The sequence below is a fragment of the Dendropsophus ebraccatus genome, chromosome 15 (genome assembly GCF_027789765.1).
Source record: "Dendropsophus ebraccatus isolate aDenEbr1 chromosome 15, aDenEbr1.pat, whole genome shotgun sequence".
NCBI lineage: Eukaryota > Metazoa > Chordata > Amphibia > Anura > Hylidae > Dendropsophus > Dendropsophus ebraccatus.
This window is the reverse complement of record NC_091468.1, coordinates 1,145,345-1,170,546: the sequence shown is the minus strand read 5'-3', so window position 1 is coordinate 1,170,546 and position 25,202 is coordinate 1,145,345. Positions and strand designations below refer to the sequence as shown.

Below are 25,202 nucleotides of genomic sequence, written 5' to 3'. Positions count from 1 at the left end.
AGCCTCTTCATTACACAACACCCCCCAGCCACGGGCAGCACCCCCCCCCCCCCCCCCCCATTACATGACACTCTCCCAGGCCCCCTCCTTTCTCCAGACACGGACATTTCCCTCCATTATACTCCCCCCCCCCCCCTTCTTTACACAACACCCTCCTTTCTCCAGACATGGGTGGCCATGTTTCTATCTTGGAAAACCCCTTTACACCCCATATGGACCCGGCCGGTCCCTCTATTCTGCTGCTTAAAATTTGCATGAAGTAAATGTCACTTTGCCCCTGGAGGGAGGTTAGGTACGGAGATCTCATATAAAAAGGCCTTTATTATTATCATCTTCTCAGGTGCATCGGTTTAGGAAAAACTTCAAATTAAAAAAAATAACCAGCAGATTGAGCGATAAAACAGCCCAAAAACAGTAAAAACAAATCTACAAGTTATAACCAAACATATAAAAAACAAATCTGTAAAAAAAATCCTCAAAGAGCGAGCGGGTCCTGCGCGGAGAGTACGGCAGACGTCTGATCGCCGGGAATCCTTCATTACACAGGCACTTAGTGTGAGGTGCAGGGGTTACATGGAAGACACGGTGCCAGGGGGAAGGGGCGCTACAACAAAACAGGCAACAAAACTACAAGAAAGCCCACCTCAGGGTGCAACAGGGCCAGAAGGACCACCACATTAATGACACGGATCTAGGACAGGCAGTTCCTCACCACTGACTTAGTCCCCCAGAACGGCAGGCCCTCAGAAGAGGCGTGAATTCAGGAATTTTGACCCCTTAGTTCCCTGGGTGGTGGTCCCTTAGCATACGCATAGACTTAGCGCTGATGGTCCCTTAGCATACGCATGGACCCAGCACTGGTGCTCCCTCAACACTGACCAGGCCTGGATGCAACCCAGTCACCTTAGCGTTTAGTTCGCTACACATCTTCCTTTGTTGAATACGTCCACCATTGTAGTATGATCAACTGGATGCGCACCCAGGCTGCACTAATGGGAGTCACATGGTATAGAGCTCCTGTGCTACAATGTGACCATTCACATCATGAGCTCCTTAGGCACTTGATTCTGCAGCCTAATGCAGCTAATACATGAAATACTGATAGCGCCACCATCTTGGGCCCAGGATAAAGGGTCACATGACAGTGAACTAGCACCCAGCCCCCTGAGGTGGCTTCAACTCGTACCGACTCGTGAGGTTATACATTATCTGTGAATAAATATGTTCCTAAGAAACGTGTAACATTAGTGAGCGCCGTATGTACATACATGGAGGACGATGAGCGGAGGATGGCGTTGTGCTTTGTTAGGGAGGATAGCCCCTCCCCAGAGGTCCATAGTGTCAGCACCAGAGACAACCACACTGGGCTGCTGTAGTGTACAAAGTCCGGCCGGGGCTCACCCTCCCTGAGGCAGATTCTGTGCTTGTCCCGGGTGCCCACCCTCGCCCTATAGGCTCACATCTTGCTGTTGGCATGATGATCACCTAGAGTGTTGGCGATGTCGCTGAAGGAAGGGCGATCTTTGGGGCTGGAGGCCCAGCAGCGCTGCATCAGCTTGTAATAACGCGAGGAGCAGTTCTCGGGAGCAGATGGCTTCAGGGATCCACCCTGTAAACCTGCAACCAAAGAGAAACAATGGTGACCACCAAGGCTGGTGGCTGCTCTGTCCTGTATGCCCCATACGTGGGTGGGTAAAACCAACCTACCAGCAAGAACCTCGTCGTCTGCCATGTCCGTGTACGGCATCTCTCCTAGGGTGAACACCTCCCACATTAGGACCCCAAAGGACCAGACATCAGATTTGGTGGAGAAGTCATCATCCTGCACGGCCTCGGGCGGCATCCAGCGCAGCGGTACCCAGGCTTGGCGCAGGTGGTAATATTCACTGGAAGACAAGCAGAGAGGTTGTCACTCAGCTGCCATGAAGCAACATCAGTGACGTCAGTCCGGTCAGGCGCACCTGTTGTAGACGTCCTTGTTCAGCCCCAGGGCAGACACCTTCACCATACGATGAGCGCTCACCAGACAGTTCCGTGCTGCCAGGTCTTTATGCACAAAGCGATGGTTGGAGAGATGCTCCATGCCCAGAGCCACCTGAGAGCACAGGGCCACCTGGAGAGAGAGAAATGACCACCAGGGGCACAACAAGCCGCTATTATATACAGATATGACGGCCACATGCAGCCAACCCAGAATCACCCCCACAGCCCAAGCCACCTAAGAGCCAACATCCCGAAACAACTAAATCTTTACCCGGGCCTCACCCTTCCCCTCGGGCTTCCATGGGCTCGCCCTCCCGCGCCCCCATAACCCTTTCCCCGCGGCCTCGCCCTCACACGCCCCCATAACCCTGCCCCCGCGGCCACGCCCTCCCGCGCCCCCATAACCCTGCCCCCGCGGCCACGCCCTCCCGCGCCCCCATAACCCTGCCCCCGCGGCCTCGCCCTCCCGCGCCCCCATAACCCTTTCCCCGCCCTCCTGCGCCCCTTTCCCCGTGGCCCCGCCCTCCTGCAACCCTTTCCCCGCGGCCTCGCCCTCCTGCGCCCCTTTCCCCACGGCTCCCGCGGCCTTGCCCTCCTACGCCCCTTTCCCCGCGGCCTCGCCCTCCTGCGCCCCTTTCCCCACGGCTCCCGCGGCCTCGCCCTCCTGCGCCCCTTTCCCCACGGCTCCCTCGGCCTCGCCCTCCTGCGCCCCTTTCCCCACGGCTCCCTCGGCCTCGCCCTCCTGCGCCCCTTTCCCCACGGCTCCCTCGGCCTCGCCCTCCTGCGCCCCTTTCCCCACGGCTCCCGCGGCCTCGCCCTCCTGCGCCCCTTTCCCCACGGCTCCCGCGGCCTCGCCCTCCTGCGCCCCTTTCCCCACGGCTCCCGCGGCCTCGCCCTCCTGCGCCCCTTTCCCCACGGCCTCGCCCTCCTGCGCCCCTTTCCCCACGGCTCCCGCGGCCTCGCCCTCCTGCGCCCCTTTCCCCACGGCTCCCACGGCTGCCTCGCCCTCCTGCACCCCTTTCCCCACGGCTGCCTCGCCCTCCTGCACCCCTTTCCCCACGGCTCCCGCGGCCTCGCCCTCCTGCGCCTCTTTCCCCACGGCCTCGCCCTCCTGCGCCCCTTTCCCCACGGCTCCCGCGGCCTCGCCCTCCTGCGCCCCTTTCCCCACGGCTCCCGCGGCCTCGCCCTCCTGCGCCCCTTTCCCCACGGCTCCCGCGCCCCTTTCCCCACGGCTCCCGCGGCCTCGCCCTCCCGCGCCCCTTTCCCCATGGCTCCCGCGAACTCGCCCTCCTGCGCCCCTTTCCCCACGGCTCCCGCGGCCTCACCCTCCTGCGCCCCTTTCCCCACGGCTCCCGCGGCCTCGCCCTCCTGCGCCCCTTTCCCCACGGCTCCCGCGGCCTCGCCCTCAGAGCCTCACCTTCTGTTTGGTGCTTAGAGGTTTCATCTTCTCGTCTTTGCTCTTAGAGATCCTTAGGAACTGTTTCAGGTCTCCCTGTATCAGAGAAGAGGATGTGTGAGTGACCTGGTGCAGGTATACTGTTGTCCATATAGTGGCTGACATCCGGAACCCAAATGGGCAGCCCCCCCCCATTCCCTCACCAGGTCCACATATTCCAGGATCATATAGTGTGGTTCCACCTCGCGGCACTGGCCGAGCAGTCGCACAACATTGTGGTGATTGAGTTTGGAAAACATGTCAAGCTCCCGCCGGAAGTCCATGTGCAGCTGCTCATCGCGGCTCTGCAGCGCCTTCACCACCACCACTGCGTCCTTGGAGCCAGAGTCAATGCCCTGAGCCTTTGCCAAGAAAACCTCCCCGAATTCACCACGACCTACAGGGGGAGAAGAGGCACTCAATATTGTGCAGATCACACGCACTGGGGGAGGGGCAGTCCCGTCACTTACCCAGCGTGGTGATAGGGTGCAGGCTGCTGCGGGGAAAGGTCACCTTGTCTCCAGAGCTTATCCTCTTGTTCCCCAGGGTGGTGAGAGGAACCTCCTCCTGGATCTCAGCAGTGCTCTGTCCATTCTGCAAGTTAGCGCCCCCTGGAGAGCGAGACACTATCAGCACTGTGTAAGACTAAGGAGTAAGCCAGAGACCTGGGCCTGATTCTCACCGTTCAGACACTCCATCTCCGGCTCATCCCCCTCGTTCTTGCCCAACCTTTTTGCTTTCCGACGTTTCTTGCAGTAGAACATGAGTCCCAGCACAATGATGATGTACGCCACTGCCGCCCCCACCGATAGCCCGATGGTCTGGATCATCTTGTAGGGAGCGCTGGTATCGGGATCAACACGATTACTACTGGGCATATCTGCAACGACGAGACATCAACATCAGCAGCCAATCATCTAATGGATCCAGCATAGCTGATCGATTCATACAGGATCCCTCCTCATAGCTGATCGATTCATACAGGATCCCTCCTCATAGCTGATCGATTCATACAGGATCCCTCCTCATAGCTGATCAATAGAAATAATCTCTCATGATGGAACCCTTTATATGATGCCTCCACCCCCAAACTCACCTACAACATAGAGAAAGGTGTCGCGGTGCTTGATGTTGCACGCATTTCCAGCTATACACGTGTATTTCCCAGAATCCTCGCTGGAGACGTGATAGATCACCAGAGATCCGTTTGGCATAATCTGGACACTAAGAAGAAAGAGACTGTGAGAGAAGGCGCCATGTGCTGGTGACTCTGATAACCGAGCGATCCCTTCGAGGAGGCGGGGCTTACCGGCTGGGAGTACTGGTGGGGTTCAGCATGCCTTCCCGTCCTCTCCACTGTACATGAGGGGTGGGGTCCCCCACAGCCTGGCAGTGCAGCGCCGCTGTGTGGCCCTGGTAGACGGTAGTGTTCTCGGGGACCACCTTGAAGCTGATGTAGACTGGATGATGGGACATGGTGGTTACAGGTGGCCGAGACCCCGAGTTACAACCCTCTGGGTGTCAGTGTCCCTCCCCTGTACCCACCTGCTACAATGAGGCTCACTGATGCCTTTATCTCCCCCTGCTGGCTGTTAGAAGCAATACACGTGTAATTTCCAGCATCGCTGCGACTCACCCGGGAAAAGTGCAAGTGGCCGGCCTCAGAGTCCACGTGAGAAGGAAGAGCGCCCCCATCTGACGAGAATCCGAATCAAAACATGTGAAACACGGCTTACACTGCAGGGGGGGGGGGGGGGGGGCACGGGGGGGGGGGGGGGGGGGGGGGGGGGTCGGGGACGGGCGGCGGCGGTAGGGCGCGAGCCACGCCGGGGGGTGGGAGTAGTGGTCTGTAGGGCACGAGCCATGCTGGGGAGGGGGCTGTACGGCGCGAGCCACGCCAGGACACTTACCTCCCTTCCGCCACTCTATGGTGGGCCTCTGGCGGCCAGTGGCGGAGCACTGCACTGTGGCCTCCTTCTCCAGCTCCAGACACTGCTGGGACTGCGGGGGAGGGGTGAACTTTAAATTCTCTGCAATGAGACAGAAGATGGGATGAGCCCCCCTCCAGCATGATGGCCACCCCCGAGGATGCACAGACCCCCCCCCCCCGCTCACCCTGCACCAGGACCCGCGCCTGCGCCTCAATGCTGCCGGCCGGCGTGCTGCTCACACATGTGTACACTGTGCCGTCATACACCTCCACACTCACAATCCTCAGGGTCCCGTTCCGGAAGATCTCAAACCGCGAGTCCTGTGAAAAGGAGGAAGAGTCAAGGAGTCCGGGGGTTCCGCCAGAATAGTCAGCACCCGCCAGGTCCAGGGGTCCCGCCAGAATAGTCAGCACCCGCCAGGTCCACCACACTCACCTCCTTGGCGATGGGGTTCCCATTGCGGTACCACAAGACACTCGGCTCCAGAGAAGCGCGACTCAGGCAGTGAAGAAATCCCGACCTCCCCTCATCCATGCCGGTGTCCTGAGGCTTCTCCACCCACACTGGGGGCGCTACACAAGGAGGAGGAAGAGGCGGCCATGAGAATGAGGAGTGTGAGAGAGAGGGAGGGAGGCCCGGAGGAGGAGTGCGAGGGAGGCCCGGAGGAGGAGTGCGAGAGAGAGAGAGAGAGAGAGAGAGAGAGGCCCGGAGGAGGAGGGAGGGAGGCCCGGAGGAGGAGTGCGAGAGAGAGAGAGAGAGGGAGGCCCGGAGGAGGAGGGAGGGAGGCCCGGAGGAGGAGTGCGAGAGAGAGAGAGAGGGAGGCCCGGAGGAGGAGTGCGAGAGAGAGAGAGGGAGGCCCGGAGGAGGAGGGAGGGAGGCCCGGAGAAGGGAGTGCGAGAGAGAGAGAGAGAGAGGGAGGGAGGCCCGGAGGAGGAGTGCGAGAGAGAGAGAGGGAGGCCCGGAGGAGGAGTGCGAGAGAGAGAGAGAGAGAGGCCCGGAGGAGGAGGGAGGGAGGCCCGGAGGAGGAGTGCGAGAGAGAGAGAGAGAGGGAGGCCCGGAGGAGGAGGGAGGGAGGCCCGGAGGAGGAGTGCGAGAGAGAGAGAGAGAGAGAGAGGGAGGCCCGGAGGAGGAGTGCGAGAGAGAGAGAGAGGCCCGGAGGAGGAGGGAGGGAGGCCCGGAGGAGGAGTGCGAGAGAGAGAGAGAGGGAGGGAGGCCCGGAGGAGGAGGGAGGGAGGCCCGGAGAAGGGAGTGCGAGAGAGAGAGAGAGAGGGAGGGAGGCCCGGAGGAGGAGTGCGAGAGAGAGAGAGGGAGGGAGGCCCGGAGGAGGAGTGCGAGAGAGAGAGAGGGAGGGAGGCCCGGAGGAGGAGTGCGAGAGAGAGAGAGAGAGAGAGGGAGGCCCGGAGGAGGAGAGAGAGAGGGAGAGAGGCCCGGAGGAGGAGGGAGGGAGGCCCGGAGGAGGAGTGCGAGAGAGAGAGAGAGAGAGAGGGAGGCCCGGAGGAGGAGAGAGAGAGGGAGAGAGGCCCGGAGGAGGAGGGAGGGAGGCCCGGAGGAGGAGTGCGAGAGAGAGAGAGAGAGAGAGGGAGGCCCGGAGGAGGGAGTGCGAGAGAGAGAGAGAGGGAGGGAGGCCCGGAGGAGGAGGGAGGGAGGCCCGGAGAAGGGAGTGCGAGAGAGAGAGAGGGAGGGAGGCCCGGAGGAGGAGTGCGAGAGAGAGAGAGGGAGGGAGGCCCGGAGGAGGAGTGCGAGAGAGAGAGAGGGAGGGAGGCCCGGAGGAGGAGTGCGAGAGAGAGAGAGGGAGGGAGGCCCGGAGGAGGAGTGCGAGAGAGAGAGAGAGAGAGAGGGAGGCCCGGAGGAGGAGAGAGAGAGGGAGGGAGGCCCGGAGGAGGAGTGCGAGAGAGAGAGAGAGAGGGAGGCCCGGAGGAGGAGTGCGAGAGAGAGAGAGAGAGGGAGGGAGGCCCGGAGGAGGAGTGCGAGAGAGAGAGAGAGAGAGAGAGAGAGAGGGAGGCCCGGAGGAGGAGTGCGAGAGAGAGAGAGAGAGAGAGGGAGGCCCGGAGAGGGAGAGAGGGGGAGAGAGGGGGAGAGAGAGACAGAGAGAGACAGAGACAGAGACAGAGAGAGAGAGAGAGAGAGAGAGAGAGAGAGAGAGAGAGAGAGAGAGAGAGAGAGAGAGAGAGAGAGAGAGAGAGAGAAGGCCAGGGCAGAGGCTAGAGTAAATGATGTGGAGGCCGGCAGTGGGTCATGTGACACTTACTGGCCACGGTAACCTTCACGTCCTGCTTGCGCTTCCCGGCGGTGTTGGAGGCCAGGCAGCTGTATGTTCCGGCGTCCTCCTCCATGATGGGACTGAAGACCAGCTGGTTGGCGTCCTGATGCACCCGGCCCTGTAGCGGGATAGGCTCGGTCCCTCGTAACCACACAATGGTGGGTGGCGGCTGTCCTCGGGGCTGCTCACAGGTGATGCGCTGCACGGTGTCTGCGATCAGGACGCGCGGTGGGATCGCCCGCATCTCTTCTATCTCTGAGGGAAATGTGGGTGTTAGAGCGTCGCTCAGGACAAGTGCGGCACAGCTCACACTCACACTCACCTGCCAGCTGGAGTGCAGCCCGGAGCTCCACCTGCTGCCCGCGCGCCCCCCTCCCCACACAGCGGTAGATGCCAGCACTGCGCGGACGCACCGAGGAGATCAGTAGCGAGCCATTCTGGAAAACTGTGATCCTGCAGGAAGGAAGCAAATATGTGTAAGGGGGGAGTCCGACCCCACTGCGCCCCCTTCCCTACACCCCCCCCAACCCCCGCTCACCTAGACTTGTTAGTCAGGGACGCATCTTTGAACATCCACTCAAGTGTCGGGGGTGGCACAGCGGTGAATCGGCAGTGAAAGATGGCGTCCTCATTCTCATTCACAATCTGATCCTCAGGGGAGACCTCCGCCTGCGGGAAACTCTCATCTACCGGGAGAGAGGAGGCGGCTGATTCCAGAGGACAACAGCTGGGGGTCCTCCCTGTGTGTGTGTGGGGAGGGGGCGGGGTTGTCCAACCCGTGTGTGTGTGGGGGGATGGGGGTCCTCCGTGTGTGTAGGGGGGGTCCTCCCTGTGGGGTGGGGGGATGGGTGTCCTCCGTGTGTGTAGGGGGGGGTCCTCCCTGTGTGTGTGTGGGGGTCCTCCCTGTGTGTGTGTGTGGGGGTCCTCCCTGTGTGTGTGTCGGGGGGGATGGCTGTCCTCCCTGTGTGTGTGTGTGGGGGTCCTCCCTGTGTGTGTGGGGGTCCTCCCTGTGTGTGTGGGGGTCCTCCCTGTGTGTGTGTGTGGGGGTCCTCCCTGTGTGTGTGTGTGGGGGTCCTCCCTGTGTGTGTGTGTGGGGGTCCTCCCTGTGTGTGTGTGGGGGTCCTCCCTGTGTGTGTGTGTGTGTGGGTCCTCCCTGTGTGTGTGTGGGGGTCCTCCCTGTGTGTGTGTGTGGGGGTCCTCCCTGTGTGTGTGTGGGGGGGTCCTCCCTGTGTGTGTGTGTGGGGGTCCTCCCTGTGTGTGTGGGGGGGGTCCTCCCTGTGTGTGTGGGGGGTCCTCCCTGTGTGTGTGTGTGGGGGTCCTCCCTGTGTGTGTGGGGGGTCCTCCCTGTGTGTGTGTGGGGGTCCTCCCTGTGTGTGTGGGGGGGTCCTCCCTGTGTGTGTGGGGGGTCCTCCCTGTGTGTGTGTGTGGGGGTCCTCCCTGTGTGTGTGGGGGGTCCTCCCTGTGTGTGTGTGGGGGTCCTCCCTGTGTGTGTGTGTGGGGGTCCTCCCTGTGTGTGTGTGTGGGGGTCCTCCCTGTGTGTGTGTGGGGGGGTCCTCCCTGTGTGTGTGTGTGGGGGTCCTCCCTGTGTGTGTGGGGGGGTCCTCCCTGTGTGTGTGGGGGGTCCTCCCTGTGTGTGTGTGTGGGGGTCCTCCCTGTGTGTGTGGGGGGTCCTCCCTGTGTGTGTGTGGGGGTCCTCCCTGTGTGTGTGTCCGTGGGGGGTCCTCCCTGTGTGTGTGTGTGTGGGGGTCCTCCCTGTGTGTGTGTCCGTGGGGGGTCCTCCCTGTGTGTGTGTGTGGGGGTCCTCCCTGTGTGTGTGTGGGGGGGTCCTCCCTGTGTGTGTGTCCGTGGGGGTGTCCTCCCTGTGTGTGTGTCCGTGGGGGTGGGGGGGATGGCTGTCCTCCCTGTGTGTGTGTCGGGGGCGGGGGGGTCCTCCCTGTGTGTGTGTCGGGGGGTGGGGGTGGGGGTGATGGCTGTCCTCCCTGTGTGTGTGTCGGGGGGGGGTCCTCCCTTAGTGTGTGTCGGGGGGTGGGGTGGGGGGTATGGCTGTCCTCCCTGTGTGTGTGTCGGGGGGGGGGGTCCTCCCTGTGTGTCTGTGTCGGGGGGGGGAGGTCCTCCCTGTGTGTCTGTGTCGGGGGGGGGGGGGGGGGGGGGTCCTCCCTGTGTGTGTGTCGGGGGGGTGATGGCTGTCCTCCCTGTGTGTGTGTCGGGGGAGGGGATGGCTGTCTTCCCTGTGTGTGTGTCGGGGGGGGGTCCTCCCTGTGTGTCTGTGTCGGGGGGGGGTCCTCCCTGTGTGTGTGTCGGGGGGTGATGGCTGTCCTCCCTGTGTGTGTGTCGGGGGGGGATGGCTGTCCTCCCTGTGTGTGTGTCGGGGGGGGATGGCTGTCCTCCCTGTGTGTGTGTCGGGGGGGGGATGGCTGTCCTCCCTGTGTGTGTGTCGGGGGGGGGGTCCTCCCTGTGTGTCTGTGTCGGGGGGGGGGGTCCTCCCTGTGTGTCTGTGTCGGGGGGGGGGGGGTCCTCCCTGTGTGTGTGTCGGGGGGTGATGGCTGTCCTCCCTGTGTGTGTGTCGGGGGAGGGGATGGCTGTCTTCCCTGTGTGTGTGTCGGGGGGGGGGGGGGGGGGGGTCCTCCCTGTGTGTCTGTGTCGGGGGGGGGGGGGGGGGGTCCTCCCTGTGTGTGTGTCGGGGGGTGATGGCTGTCCTCCCTGTGTGTGTGTCGGGGGGGGATGGCTGTCCTCCCTGTGTGTGTGTCGGGGGGGGATGGCTGTCCTCCCTGTGTGTGTGTCGGGGGGGGATGGCTGTCCTCCCTGTGTGTGTGTCGGGGGGGGATGGCTGTCCTCCCTGTGTGTCTGTGTCGGGGGGGGGGGGGGGGGTCCTCCCTGTGTGTGTGTGTCGGGGGGGGGGGTCCTCCCTGTGTGTGTGTCGGGGGGTGATGGCTGTCCTCCCTGTGTGTGTGTCGGGGGAGGGGATGGCTGTCTTCCCTGTGTGTGTGTCGGGGGGGGGGGGGGGGGGTCCTCCCTGTGTGTCTGTGTCGGGGGGGGGGGGGGGGGGTCCTCCCTGTGTGTGTGTCGGGGGGTGATGGCTGTCCTCCCTGTGTGTGTGTCGGGGGGGTGTCCTCCCTGTGTGTGTGTCGGGGGGGGGGGGGGGTCCTCCCTGTGTGTCTGTGTCGGGGGGGGGGGGGGGGGGGGGGGCTCTCTAATCTTGGTCTCTCACCGATGATGCTGAGGGTGAAGTTGCGGTTGCTGCAGATGCTTCCGGCAGCGTTGTGGCCGCAGCAGTAGTAGTGACCGCTGTGCTCCGGCCCGGCACTCCGCATGCTCAGTGTCCGCTCCTTGTTATTGATGGAGTACATCTGCCCCCCCATCTCCGCCAGCGAGCCGCCATCTCTGAACCACTGACAGATCGGCCTGGAGAGAAGCAGAGGTTAGAGGGGCGCAGAGGGGCGACATGATGTGTCCCAGACGGCAGACAACTTACCGCGGATGCCCATCGATGTGACAGCGCAGCACCACCACCGACTGACTCTGGATGTCACCCACGCTGCCAGGACTCTGAAGAGACACCGGACCGCTCTCTATCCCTGCAACGTAAGGACATGAGAAGAGTGCAACACTAACGTCCGCTGACTGCCTCCTCCCCTCTCCCGCTGACTGCCTCCTCCCCTCTCCTGCTGACTGCCTCCTCCCCTCTCCCGCTGACTGCCTCCACCCCTCTCCCGCTGACTGTCTACCCCCCGCTGACTGCCTCCTCCCCTCTCCTGCTGACTGCCTCCTCCCCTCTCCCGCTGACTGCCTCTTCCCCCTCCCACTGTCTACCCACCCCCCCGCTGACTGTCTCCTCCCTCACTCCCCCGCTGACTGCCTCCTCCCCTCTCCTGCTGACTGCCTCCTCCCCTCTCCCGCTGACTGCCTCTTCCCCCTCCCACTGTCTACCCACCCCCCCGCTGACTGTCTCCTCCCTCACTCCCCTGCTGACTGCCTTCTCCCCTCTCCTGCTGACTGCCTTCTCCCCTCTCCCGCTGACTGCCTCCTCCCCTCTCCCGCTGTCTCCTTCCCTGCTGACTGGCTCCTCCCCCGCTGACTGCCTCCTCCCTCACTCTCCCACTGACTGCCTCTTCCTCCCGCTGACCGCCTGCTTCTGCCCTTACACTTTATGTTGAATGATGCATTGGCGCTCCTCTCCTCCTCGCCGGTGCTCGGATTTCTCGCCACACACTGGAAGTTTCCTGCGTCCAACCGCCGGTCCACAGCGGTAATGGTCAGACTGCCCCCCTCCTGGAAACGCCGCTCTGTGTCCGTCACCGGGACCCCATCCTGTAACCAACCAAACTCCACCTGGGCAGGATCCTCCACCTCACAGCGCAGGAAGGCACTTCGGCCGTGCAAAGCATCCTGGGAAGATGGCTGCTTGGTGAAAACAATAGCACCACATGTACCGACAGCTGAGGAGACAAAGATAGAAAACACTAGCACCGCGTGTACCGACAGCCGAGGAGACAAAGGAAAACAACAGCACCGCGTGTACCGACAGCCGAGGAGACAAAGGAAAACAACAGCACCGCGTGTACCGACAGCCGAGGAGACCAAGGAAAACAACAGCATCACGTGTACCGACAGCTGAGGAGACAAAGATGGAAAACACTAGCACCGCGTGTACCGACAGCCGAGGAGACAAAGGAAAACAACAGCACCGCGTGTACCGACAGCCGAGGAGACCAAGGAAAACAACAGCACCACGTGTACCGACAGCCGAGGAGACCAAGGAAAACAATAGCACCGCGTGTACCGACAGCTGAGGAGACAAAGATGGAAAACACTAGCACCGCGTGTACCGACAGCCGAGGAGACAAAGGAAAACAACAGCATCACGTGTACCAACGGCCGAGGAGACCAAGGAAAACAATAGCATCACGTGTACCAACGGCCGAGGAGACCAAGGAAAACAATAGCACCGCGTGTACAGAAAGCCGAGGAGACAAAGGAAAACACTAGCACCGCGTGTACCGACAGCCGAGGAGACCAAGGAAAACAACAGCACCGCGTGTACCGACAGCCGAGGAGACAAAGGAAAACAACAGCACCGCGTGTACCGACAGCCGAGGAGACCAAGGAAAACAATAGCACCACGTGTACCGACAGCCGAGGAGACCAAGGAAAACAACAGCATCACGTGTACCGACAGCCGAGGAGACAAAGAGATAAAAAACAACAGCACCGCGTGTACAGAAAGCCGAGGAGACAAAGGAAAACACTAGCACCGCGTGTACCGACAGCCGAGGAGACCAAGGAAAACAACAGCACCGCGTGTACCGACAGCCGAGGAGACAAAGGAAAACAACAGCACCGCGTGTACCGACAGCCGAGGAGACCAAGGAAAACAATAGCACCACGTGTACCGACAGCCGAGGAGACCAAGGAAAACAACAGCATCACGTGTACCAACGGCCGAGGAGACCAAGGAAAACAATAGCATCACGTGTACCGACAGCCGAGGAGACAAAGGAAAACAATAGCATCACGTGTACCGACAGCCGAGGAGACCAAGGAAAACAATAGCACCGCGTGTACAGAAAGCCGAGGAGACAAAGGAAAACACTAGCACCGCGTGTACCGACAGCCGAGGAGACCAAGGAAAACAACAGCACCGCGTGTACCGACAGCCGAGGAGACAAAGAGATAGATAACAATAGCACCGCGTGTACCGACAGCCGAGGAGACCAAGGAAAACAATAGCACCGCGTGTACAGAAAGCCGAGGAGACAAAGGAAAACACTAGCACCGCGTGTACCGACGGCCGAGGAGACAAAGAGATAGAAAACAACAGCACCGCGTGTACAGAAAGCCGAGGAGACCAAGTAGGAAGAGAATAGAGAACGAGAATGGAACTCGCCAAACGGGAGACAGATATAGACCATATCATCATATCAGAAAAATATACAGTATTATAGCGTCCATAACCCCGGGGGCTTTCCACATACGCATCCCTTTCTCTTCTTCCTCCTGTAACATACAGTGCTGGCCAAAAGTATTGGCCCCCTGCAATCCTGTCAGATAATCCTCAGTCTCTTCCAGAAAATGATTGCAATCACAGATGCTTTGATAATAATATCTTCATTTATTTTGCTTGCAATGAAAAAACACAAAAGAGAATAAAAAAAAAGTCAAATCATTGATCATTTTACACAAAACTCCATAAATGGTCCGGACAGAAGTATTGGCGCCCTCAGCCTGATACTTGGCAGCACAACCTATAGAGACAATACCGGGGAACCAGCAATGAGTCTCTTACAATCCTCGGCTGGGATTTTAGCTCGTTCCTCTTTGGCGCATTGCTGGCGGTCCCTGGAATGTGAAGGACCTTCTCCAAGCGGCCATTGTGGGATCTCTCCACAGGTGTCTATGGGATTCAGCTCTGGACTCATTGCTGCCACTTTACACGTCTCCAGAGCTTTATCTCACCACCATTTTCTAGGGATTTTTGAAGTTTGTTTTGGGTCATTGTCCTGATGGGAGACCCCTGACCCCTGAGGGAGGGAGACCCCTGACCCCTGAGGGAGGGAGACCCCTGAGGGAGGGAGACCCCTGACCCCTGAGGGAGGGAGACCCCTGACCCCTGAGGGAGGGAGACCCCTGACCCCTGAGGGAGGGAGACCCCTGAGGGAGGGAGACCCCTGAGGGAGGGAGACCCCTGAGGGAGGGAGACCCCTGAGGGAGGGAGACCCCTGAGGGAGGGAGACCCCTGACCCCTGAGGGAGGGAGACCCCTGACCACTGAGGGAGGGAGACCCCTGACCACTGAGGCAGCAAAGCAACCCCAAACCATCAGGGACCCGCCGCCATGTCTGACTGTAGGGACCGGGTTCTTTTCTTTGAAGGCCTCATTTTTTCCCCCTGTAAATTCTACGTCGATGCCGAACATTCTTCTCAGGTAAGTTTTGGCAAACTCTTGAAATCTCTCATCAATGTTTCTTATCGGTCCACATCTCGGGAGGTTATAGGGCAGTGCCCACATCTCGGGAGGTTATAGGGCAGTGACCACATCTCGGGAGGTTAGCCGCAGTGCCCACATCTCGGGAGGTTAGCCGCAGTGCCATGGGCTTTACACTTCTTGATGACACTGCGCACAGTAGACACAGTGTAGTGTCAGAGATGGACGTGTAGCCGTGAGATTGCTCCTCAGCTCTTTGGAGATGGACGTGTAGCGGTGAGATTGCTCCTCAGCTCTTTGGAGATGGACGTGTAGCGGTGAGATTGCTCCTCAGCTCTTTGGAGATGGACGTGTAGCGGTGAGATTGCTCCTCAGCTCTTTGGAGATGTAGCGGTGAGATTGCTCCTCAGCTCCTTGGAGATGGACGTGTAGCAGTGAGATTGCTCCTCAGCTCCTTGGAGATGGACGTGTAGCGGTGAGATTGCTCCTCAGCTCTTTGGAGATGGACGTGTAGCGGTGAGATTGCTCCTCAGCTCTTTGGAGATGGACGTGTAGCAGTGAGATTGCTCCTCAGCTCTTTGGAGATGGACGTGTAGCGGTGAGATTGCTCCTCAGCTCTTTGGAGATGGACGTGTAGCAGTGAGATTGCTCCTCAGCTCTTTGGAGATGGACGTGTAGCGGGGAGATTGCTCCTCAGCTCTTTGGAGATGGACGTGTAGCGGTGAGATTGCTCCTCAGCTCTTTGGAGATGGACGTGTAGCGGTGAGATTGCTCCTCAGCTCTTTGGAGATGGACGTGTAGCGGTGAGATTGCTCCTCAGCTCTTTGGAGATGGACGTGTAGCGGTGAGATTGCTCCTCAGCTCTTTGGAGATGGACGTGTAGCAGTGAGATTGCTCCTCAGCTCCTTGGAGATGGACGTGTAGCGGTGAGATTGCTCCTCAGCTCTTTGGAGATGGCATGTAGCGGTGAGATTGCTCCTCAGCTCTTTGGAGATGGACGTGTAGCGGTGAGATTGCTCCTCAGCTCTTTGGAGATGGACGTGTAACGGTGAGATTGCTCCTCAGCTCTTTGGAGATGGACGTGTAACGGTGAGATTGCTCCTCAGCTCTTTGGAGATGGACGTGTAGCAGTGAGATTGCTCCTCAGCTCTTTGGAGATGGACGTGTAGCGGTGAGATTGCTCCTCAGCTCTTTGGAGATGGACGTGTAACGGTGAGATTGCTCCTCAGCTCTTTGGAGATGGACGTGTAGCGGTGAGATTGCTCCTCAGCTCTTTGGAGATGTAGCGGTGAGATTGCTCCTCAGCTCCTTGGAGATGGACGTGTAGCAGTGAGATTGCTCCTCAGCTCCTTGGAGATGGACGTGTAGCGGTGAGATTGCTCCTCAGCTCTTTGGAGATGGACGTGTAGCAGTGAGATTGCTCCTCAGCTCTTTGGAGATGGACGTGTAGCGGTGAGATTGCTCCTCAGCTCTTTGGAGATGGACGTGTAGCAGTGAGATTGCTCCTCAGCTCTTTGGAGATGGACGTGTAGCGGTGAGATTGCTCCTCAGCTCTTTGGAGATGGACGTGTAGCGGTGAGATTGCTCCTCAGCTCTTTGGAGATGGACGTGTAGCGGTGAGATTGCTCCTCAGCTCTTTGGAGATGGACGTTTAGCGGTGAGATTGCTCCTCAGCTCTTTGGAGATGGACGTGTAGCGGTGAGATTGCTCCTCAGCTCTTTGGAGATGGACGTGTAGCAGTGAGATTGCTCCTCAGCTCCTTGGAGATGGACGTGTAGCGGTGAGATTGCTCCTCAGCTCTTTGGAGATGGCATGTAGCGGTGAGATTGCTCCTCAGCTCTTTGGAGATGGACGTGTAGCGGTGAGATTGCTCCTCAGCTCTTTGGAGATGGACGTGTAACGGTGAGATTGCTCCTCAGCTCTTTGGAGATGGACGTGTAACGGTGAGATTGCTCCTCAGCTCTTTGGAGATGGACGTGTAGCAGTGAGATTGCTCCTCAGCTCTTTGGAGATGGACGTGTAGCGGTGAGATTGCTCCTCAGCTCTTTGGAGATGGACGTGTAACGGTGAGATTGCTCCTCAGCTCTTTGGAGATGGACGTGTAGCAGTGAGATTGCTCCTCAGCTCTTTGGAGATGGACGTGTAGCAGTGAGATTGCTCCTCAGCTCTTTGGAGATGGACGTGTAGCGGTGAGATTGCTCCTCAGCTCTTTGGAGATGGACGTGTAGCAGTGAGATTGCTCCTCAGCTCTTTGGAGATGGACGTGTAGCAGTGAGATTGCTCCTCAGCTCTTTGGAGATGGACGTGTAGCGGTGAGATTGCTCCTCAGCTCTTTGGAGATGGACGTGTAGCGGTGAGATTGCTCCTCAGCTCCTTGGAGATGGACGTGTAGCGGTGAGATTGCTCCTCAGCTCCTTGGAGATGGACGTGTAGCGGTGAGATTGCTCCTCAGCTCCTTGGAGATGGACGTGTAGCGGTGAGATTGCTCCTCAGCTCTTTGGAGATGGACGTGTAGCGGTGAGATTGCTCCTCAGCTCTTTGGAGATGGATGTGTAGCGGTGAGATTGCTCCTCAGCTCTTTGGAGATGGACGTGTAGCAGTGAGATTGCTCCTCAGCTCTTTGGCTTCTCTCTTCTCTCCATGTGGTCACACAAGGACAGAGGTGGCAGCGAGTGGGATTAGTTATTGCCACCACCTGGTATGTGCCGCAGGGAAGTAACAGCTGCCGGGGATTGCACACATTACAGAGGCAGCACAGGGGTTTTCTAGGGGTGCCAATACTTTTGTCCACCCCCTTTCTATGTTTGGTGTGGAATTATATCCAATTTGGCTTTTTGACAATTATTTTTATGGTTTTCCATTGAAGACAAATTAAATGCAGAGATTAAAGGGGTAGTGCGACGTTTAACTTTTATTCACTAAATAACACACATATTATACAACTTTGTAATGTGTGTTATTTAAATGAATGGCCCCCTAACCCCCCCCCCCCCCCACTCCAGAAGTGTTGGTGCATTATACTTAGGTCTTCACTGTCGACCCCGGCCGCCATCTTGTGTCGACGGCACCATCTTCGGGAGGCCAGCCGAACCTCTCCAGCCCTCCCTCATGCCGGCCCCCCTCTGCTGCGTCATCAGCTGCTCAGCCGTGATTGGCTGAGCAATAACTGTCGCCGCACTACCCCTTTAATACCAAAGTATCTGTGATTGCAATCAATTTCTGGAAGAGACTGAGGATTATCTGACAGGATTGAAGGAGGGACAATACTTTGGCCAGCAGTGTATGTGGTATGTGACATTATATATATATATATATATAGGTGGTATGTGTGTGACATTATATATATATATAGGTGGTATGTGTGTGACATTATATATATATATATAGGTGGTATGTGTGTGACATTATATATATATAGGTGGTATGTGTGTGATATATATATATATAGGTGGTGTGTGTGTGACATTATATATATATAGGTGATATGTGTGTGACATTATATATATATAGGTGGTATGTGTGTGATATATATATAGGTGGTATGTGTGTGATATATATATATATAGGTGGTGTGTGTGTGACATTATATATATATATATAGGTGGTATGTGTGTGATATATATATATATAGGTGATATGTGTGTGACATTATATATATATAGGTGGTATGTGTGTGATATATATATATATATATAGGTGATATGTGTGTGACATTATATATATATATAGGTGGTATGTGTGTGACATTATATATATATATATATAGGTGATATGTGTGTGATATATATATATATATATATATATATAGGTGGTATGTGTGTGACATTATATATATATATAGGTGGTGTGTGTGTGTGACGTTATATATATATATATAGGTGGTATGTGTGTGACATTATATATATATATATATATAGGTGGTGTGTGTGTGACATTATATATATACATAGGTGGTATGTGTGTGACATTATATATATATAGGTGGTATGTGTGTGATATATATATATATATAGGTGGTGTGTGTGTGACATTATATATATATATATATATATAGGTGGTATGTGGTATGTGACATTATATATATATATATATAGGTGGTATGTGTGTGACATTATATATATATAGGTGGTATGTGTGTGATATATATATATATAGGTGGTGTGTGTGTGACATTATATATATATATATATATATATAGGTGGTATGTGGTATGTGACATTATATATATATAGGTGGTGTGTGTGTGTGACATTATATATATATATATAGGTGGTATGTGTGTGACATTATATATATATAGGTGGTATGTGTGATATATATATATATATATATAGGTGGTGTGTGTGTGATATATATATATATATAGGTGATATGTGTGTGACATTATATATATATAGGTGGTATGTGTGTGATATATATATATATAGGTGGTGTGTGTGTGACATTATATATATATATAGGTGGTATGTGTGTGACATTATATATATATATAGGTGGTGTGTGTGTGACATTATATATATATATATAGGTGGTATGTGTGTGACATTATATATATAGGTGGTGTGTGTGATATTGTATATATATAGGTGGTGTGTCCTCCTCCTCCTCCATCACCATCCCCAGTCTCTTCTCCTCCTCCATCACCATCCCCAGTCTCTTCTCCTGCTCCATCACCATCCCCAGTCTCTTCTCCTCCTGCTCCATCACCATCCCCAGTCTCTTCTCCTCCTGCTCCATCACATCCCCAGTCTCTTCTCCTCCTGCTCCATCACATCCCCAGTCTCTTCTCCTCCTGCTCCATCACATCCCCAGTCTCTTCTCCTCCTGCTCCATCACATCCCCAGTCTCTTCTCCTCCTGCTCCATCACATCCCCAGTCTCTTCTCCTCCTGCTCCATCACATCCCCAGTCTCTTCTCCTCCATCACCATCCCCAGTCTCTTCTCCTCCATCACCATCCCCAGTCTCTCCTCCTCCATCACCATCCCCAATCTCTCCTCCTCCATCACCATCCCCAGTCTCTTCTCTTCCTCCATCACCATCCCCAGTCTCTTCTCCTCCTCCATCACCATCCCCAGTCTCTTCTCCTCCTCCATCACCATCCCCAGTCTCTTCTCCTCCTCCATCACCATCCCCAGTCTCTTCTCCTCCTCCATCACCATCCCCAGTCTCTTCTCCTCCTCCATCACCATCCCCAGTCTCTTCTCCTCCTCCATCACCATCCCCAGTCTCCTCTCCTCCTCCATCACCATCCCCAGTCTCTTCTCCTCCTCCATCACCATCCCCAGTCTCTTCTCCTCCTCCATCACCATCCCCAGTCTCTTCTCCTCCTCCATCACCATCCCCAGTCTCTTCTCCTCCTCCATCACCATCCCCAGTCTCTTCTCCTCCTCCATCACCATCCCCAGTCTCTTCTCCTCCTCCATCACCATCCCCAGTCTCTTCTCCTCCTCCATCACCATCCCCAGTCTCTTCTCCTCCTCCATCACCATCCCCAGTCTCCTCTCCTCCTCCATCACCATCCCCAGTCTCTTCTCCTCCTCCATCACCATCCCCAGTCTCTTCTCCTCCTCCATCACCATCCCCAGTCTCTTCTCCTCCTCCATCACCATCCCCAGTCTCTTCTCCTCCTCCATCACCATCCCCAGTCTCTTCTCCTCCTCCATCACCATCCCCAGTCTCTTCTCCTCCTCCATCACCATCCCCAGTCTCTTCTCCTCCTCCATCACCATCCCCAGTCTCTTCTCCTCCTCCATCACCATCCCCAGTCTCTTCTCCTCCTCCATCACCATCCCCAGTCTCTTCTCCTCCTCCATCACCATCCCCAGTCTCTTCTCCTCCTCCATCACCATCCCCAGTCTCTTCTCCTCCTCCATCACCATCCCCAGTCTCTTCTCCTCCTCCATCACCATCCCCAGTCTCTTCTCCTCCTCCATCACCATCCCCAGTCTCTTCTCCTCCTCCATCACCATCCCCAGTCTCTTCTCCTCCTCCATCACCATCCCCAGTCTCTTCTCCTCCTCCATCACCATCCCCAGTCTCTTCTCCTCCTCCATCACCATCCCCAGTCTCTTCTCCTCCTCCATCACCATCCCCAGTCTCTTCTCCTCCTCCATCACCATCCCCAGTCTCTTCTCCTCCTCCATCACCATCCCCAGTCTCTTCTCCTCCTCCATCACCATCCCCAGTCTCTTCTCCTCCTCCATCACCATCCCCAGTCTCTTCTCCTCCTCCATCACCATCCCCAGTCTCTTCTCCTCCTCCATCACCATCCCCAGTCTCTTCTCCTCCTCCATCACCATCCCCAGTCTCTTCTCCTCCTCCATCACCATCCCCAGTCTCTTCTCCTCCTCCATCACCATCCCCAGTCTCTTCTCCTCCTCCATCACCATCCCCAGTCTCGTCTCCTCCTCCATCACCATCCCCAGTCTCTTCTCCTCCTCCATCACCATCCCCAGTCTCTTCTCCTCCTCCATCACCATCCCCAGTCTCTTCTCCTCCTCCATCACCATCCCCAGTCTCTTCTCCTCCTCCATCACCATCCCCAGTCTCTTCTCCTCCTCCATCACCATCCCCAGTCTCTTCTCCTCCTCCATCACCATCCCCAGTCTCTTCTCCTCCTCCATCACCATCCCCAGTCTCTTCTCCTCCTCCATCACCATCCCCAGTCTCCTCTCCTCCTCCATCACCATCCCCAGTCTCCTCTCCTCCTCCATCACCATCCCCAGTCTCTTCTCCTCCTCCATCACCATCCCCAGTCTCTTCTCCTCCTCCATCACCATCCCAGTCTCTTCTCCTCCTCCATCACCATCCCCAGTCTCTTCTCCTCCTCCATCACCATCCCCAGTCTCTTCTCCTCCTCCATCACCATCCCCAGTCTCTTCTCCTCCTCCATCACCATCCCCAGTCTCTTCTCCTCCTCCATCACCATCCCCAGTCTCTTCTCCTCCTCCATCACCATCCCCAGTCTCCTCTCCTCCTCCATCACCATCCCCAGTCTCCTCTCCTCCTCCATCACCATCCCCAGTCTCCTCTCCTCCTCCATCACCATCCCCAGTCTCCTCTCCTCCTCCATCACCATCCCCAGTCTCCTCTCCTCCTCCATCACCATCCCCAGTCTCTTCTCCTCCTCCATCACCATCCCAGTCTCTTCTCCTCCTCCATCACCATCCCCAGTCTCTTCTCCTCCTCCATCACCATCCCCAGTCTCTTCTCCTCCTCCATCACCATCCCCAGTCTCTTCTCCTCCTCCATCACCATCCCCAGTCTCTTCTCCTCCTCCATCACCATCCCCAGTCTCTTCTCCTCCTCCATCACCATCCCCAGTCTCTTCTCCTCCTCCATCACCATCCCCAGTCTCTTCTCCTCCTCCATCACCATCCCCAGTCTCTTCTCCTCCTCCATCACCATCCCCAGTCTCTTCTCCTCCTCCATCACCATCCCCAGTCTCTTCTCCTCCTCCATCACCATCCCCAGTCTCTTCTCCTCCTCCATCACCATCCCCAGTCTCTTCTCCTCCTCCATCACCATCCCCAGTCTCTTCTCCTCCTCCATCACCATCCCCAGTCTCTTCTCCTCCTCCATCACCATCCCCAGTCTCTTCTCCTCCTCCATCACCATCCCCAGTCTCTTCTCCTCCTCCATCACCATCCCCAGTCTCTTCTCCTCCTCCAGCACCATCCCCAGTCTCTTCTCCTCCTCCATCACCATCCCCAGTCTCTTCTCCTCCTCCATCACCATCCCCAGTCTCTTCTCCTCCTCCATCACCATCCCCAGTCTCTTCTCCTCCTCCATCACCATCCCCAGTCTCTTCTCCTCCTCCATCACCATCCCCAGTCTCTTCTCCTCCTCCATCACCATCCCCAGTCTCTTCTCCTCCTCCATCACCATCCCCAGTCTCTTCTCCTCCTCCATCACCATCCCCAGTCTCTTCTCCTCCTCCATCACCATCCCCAGTCTCTTCTCCTCCTCCATCACCATCCCCAGTCTCTTCTCCTCCTCCATCACCATCCCCAGTCTCTTCTCCTCCTCCATCACCATCCCCAGTCTCTTCTCCTCCTCCATCACCATCCCCAGTCTCTTCTCCTCCTCCATCACCATCCCCAGTCTCTTCTCCTCCTCCATCACCAGTCTCTTCTCCTCATCCTCCTCCATCCCCAGTCTCTTCTCCTCCTCCTCCTCCATCACCATCCCCAGTCTCTTCTCCTCCTCCTCCTCCATCACCATCCCCAGTCTCTTCTCCTCCTCCATCATCATCCCCAGTCTCTTCTCCTCCTCCTCCTCCATCACCATCCCCAGTCTCTTCTTCTCCTCCTCCTCCATCACCATCCCCAGTCTCTTCTCCTCCTCCTCCATCACCATCCCCAGTCTCTTCTCCTCCTCCTCCTCCATCACCATCCCCAGTCTCTTCTCCTCCTCCTCCTCCTCCATCACCATCCCCAGTCTCTTCTCCTCCTCCATCACCATCCCCAGTCTCTTCTCCTCCATCACCATCCCCAGTCTCTTCTCCTCCTCCTCCTCCATCACCATCCCCAGTCTCTTCTCCTCCTCCTCCATCACCATCCCCCGTCTCTTCTACTCATCCCCCTCATCACTTAATGCAGAAAAGACAAATACACCCCCCATTTATTGTCCTCCTCTCTTAGTTTCTTGTCCCATTCTCTCTCGGCTCCTCCAGACCATCCCTTGGTCCCTTTTTGCATCCTCTTCAGCCCAGTCCCCTGTCTTTCCCCCCCCCTCCCATACACACACTCCCTAGTTTCACCCCCTTCACTCCCTGTCCTCCTCTTCCTCCTCATCTCTCCCAGTTCCTGTCCTCCTCATCTCTCCCAGTTCCTGTCCTCCTCATCTCTCCCAGTTCCTGTCCTCCTCATCTCTCCCAGTTCCTGTCCTCCTCATCTCTCCCAGTTCCTGTCCTCCTCATCTCTCCCAGTTCCTGTCCTCCTCCTCTCCCCCAGTTCCTGTCCTCCTCCTCTCCCCCAGTTCCTGTCCTCCTCCTCTCCCCCAGTTCCTGTCCTCCTCCTCTCCCCCAGTTCCTGTCCTCCTCCTCCTCCTCCTCTCTCCCAGTTCCTGTCCTCCTCCTCCTCCTCCTCTCTCCCAGTTCCTGTCCTCCTCCTCCTCCTCTCTCCCAGTTCCTGTCCTCCTCCTCCTCCTCTCTCCCAGTTCCTGTCCTCCTCCTCCTTATCTCTCCCAGTTCCTGTCCTCCTCCTCCTTATCTCTCCCCCAGTTCCTGTCCTCCTCCTCCTCCTTATCTCTCCCAGTTCCTGTCCTCCTCCTCCTCCTCCTCCTCTCCCCCAGTTCCTGTCCTCCTCCTCCTCTCCCCTGGTCCTCCTCCTTATCTCTCCCAGGTCCTGTCCTCCTCCTCCTCCTCCTCTCCCCTGGTCCCCATCTTCCTCTCTCCTCCCTGGTCCCCATCTTCCTTCTATCCATCCCCCTCCTCTCCTGGTCTCTTTCCGCCACACTCCACCTATCCAAACTTCCCATTCTCCTCCTCCAGTCCCTCTCCCCCCGTCCTCCTCCTCTCCACAGTTCCCCCTCCTGGTCCCCAGTCCCCATCCTCCTCCTCTCCACAGTCCCCCCTCCCGGTCCCCATCCTCCTCCTCTCCACAGTCCCCCCTCCCGGTCCCCGTCCTCCTCCTCTCCACAGTTCCCCCTCCTGGTCCCCAGTCCCCATCCTCCTCCTCTCCACAGTCCCCCCTCCCGGTCCCCATCCTCCTCCTCTCCACAGTCCCCCCTCCCGGTCCCCGTCCTCCTCCTCTCCACAGTTCCCCCTCCTGGTCCCCATCCTCCTCCTCTCCACAGGTCCCCCTCCCGGTCCCCGTCCTCCTCCTCTCCACAGTTCCCCCTCCTGGTCCCCAGTCCCCATCCTCCTCCTCTCCACAGTCCCCCCTCCCGGTCCCCATCCTCCTCCTCTCCACAGTCCCCCCTCCTGGTCCCCAGTCCCCATCCTCCTCCTCTCCACAGTCCCCCCTCCCGGTCCCCATCCTCCTCCTCTCCACAGTCCCCCCTCCCGGTCCCCGTCCTCCTCCTCCTCCTCTCCACAGTTCCCCCTCCTGGTCCCCGTCCTCCTCCTCTCCACAGTTCCCCCTCCCGGTCCCCGTCCTCCTCCTCTCCACAGTTCCCCCTCCCGGTCCCCGTCCTCCTCCTCTCCACAGTTCCCCCTCCAAGTCCCCATCCTCCTCCTCTCCACAGTTCCCCCTCCCAGTCCCCATCCTCCTCCTCTCCACAGTTCCCCCTCCCGGTCCCCATCCTCCTCCTCTCCACAGTTCCCCCTCCCGGTCCCCGTCCTCCTCCTCTCCACAGTTCCCCCTCCAAGTCCCCATCCTCCTCCTCTCCACAGTTCCCCCTCCCAGTCCCCATCCTCCTCCTCTCCACAGTTCCCCCTCCCGGTCCCCATCCTCCTCCTCTCCACAGTCCCCCCTCCCGGTCCCCATCCTCCTCCTCTCCACAGTCCCCCCTCCCGGTCCCCGTCCTCCTCCTCTCCACAGTTCCCCCTCCCGGTCCCCGGTTCCCCCGACTCCTCACCGGTTAGCAGCAGGTAGAGGGCGGCGCTCGGGCTCATGGCGGCTCCGTCCCCTTCTCAGCACATCTCGGCGACGTTCTCAATGGCTCCCGGCCCGATCTCCTTCTCCCACAATCCTCTGCGACTGCAACCGGAGGCGTGTCCTTCCGCGA

The 25,202-nt window shown here is 57.6% G+C and overlaps 1 protein-coding gene across 1 annotated transcript; it reads right to left on the bottom strand.

Moving 5' to 3' along the window:
• Positions 1–301: 301 nt before the first annotated feature.
• PTK7 (protein tyrosine kinase 7 (inactive)) lies at positions 302–25,196 on the bottom strand. Its single transcript, XM_069954636.1, has 20 exons — positions 25,053–25,196; positions 11,752–12,045; positions 11,082–11,184; positions 10,818–11,011; positions 8,148–8,295; positions 7,932–8,062; positions 7,598–7,864; positions 5,785–5,921; positions 5,534–5,669; positions 5,329–5,448; positions 4,964–5,113; positions 4,728–4,878; positions 4,515–4,642; positions 4,101–4,298; positions 3,889–4,029; positions 3,583–3,815; positions 3,401–3,475; positions 1,962–2,113; positions 1,708–1,886; positions 302–1,617 (listed from the first exon to the last, which is right to left on the bottom strand). Exons 1-20 carry the CDS (start codon positions 25,087–25,089, stop codon positions 1,457–1,459), a joined length of 3,135 nt encoding a protein of 1,044 aa, XP_069810737.1. The 5' UTR covers positions 25,090–25,196; the 3' UTR covers positions 302–1,456.
• Positions 25,197–25,202: the final 6 nt, after the last annotated feature.

What these genes read in the sequence shown, in the direction of transcription:
- PTK7 (XM_069954636.1), bottom strand. Translation starts at nt 25,089, where the DNA reads ATGAGCCCGAGCGCCGCCCTCTACCTGCTGCTAACCG. An exon ending in GGAACCCCATCGCCAAGGAG is followed by an intron (nt 5,670 to 5,784) that starts GTGAGTGTGGTG and finishes TCCTTTTCACAG; the next exon opens with GACTCGCGGTTTGAGATCTT. An exon ending in CACCTTTCTCTATGTTGTAG is followed by an intron (nt 4,299 to 4,514) that starts GTGAGTTTGGGG and finishes TCGTCGTTGCAG; the next exon opens with ATATGCCCAGTAGTAATCGT.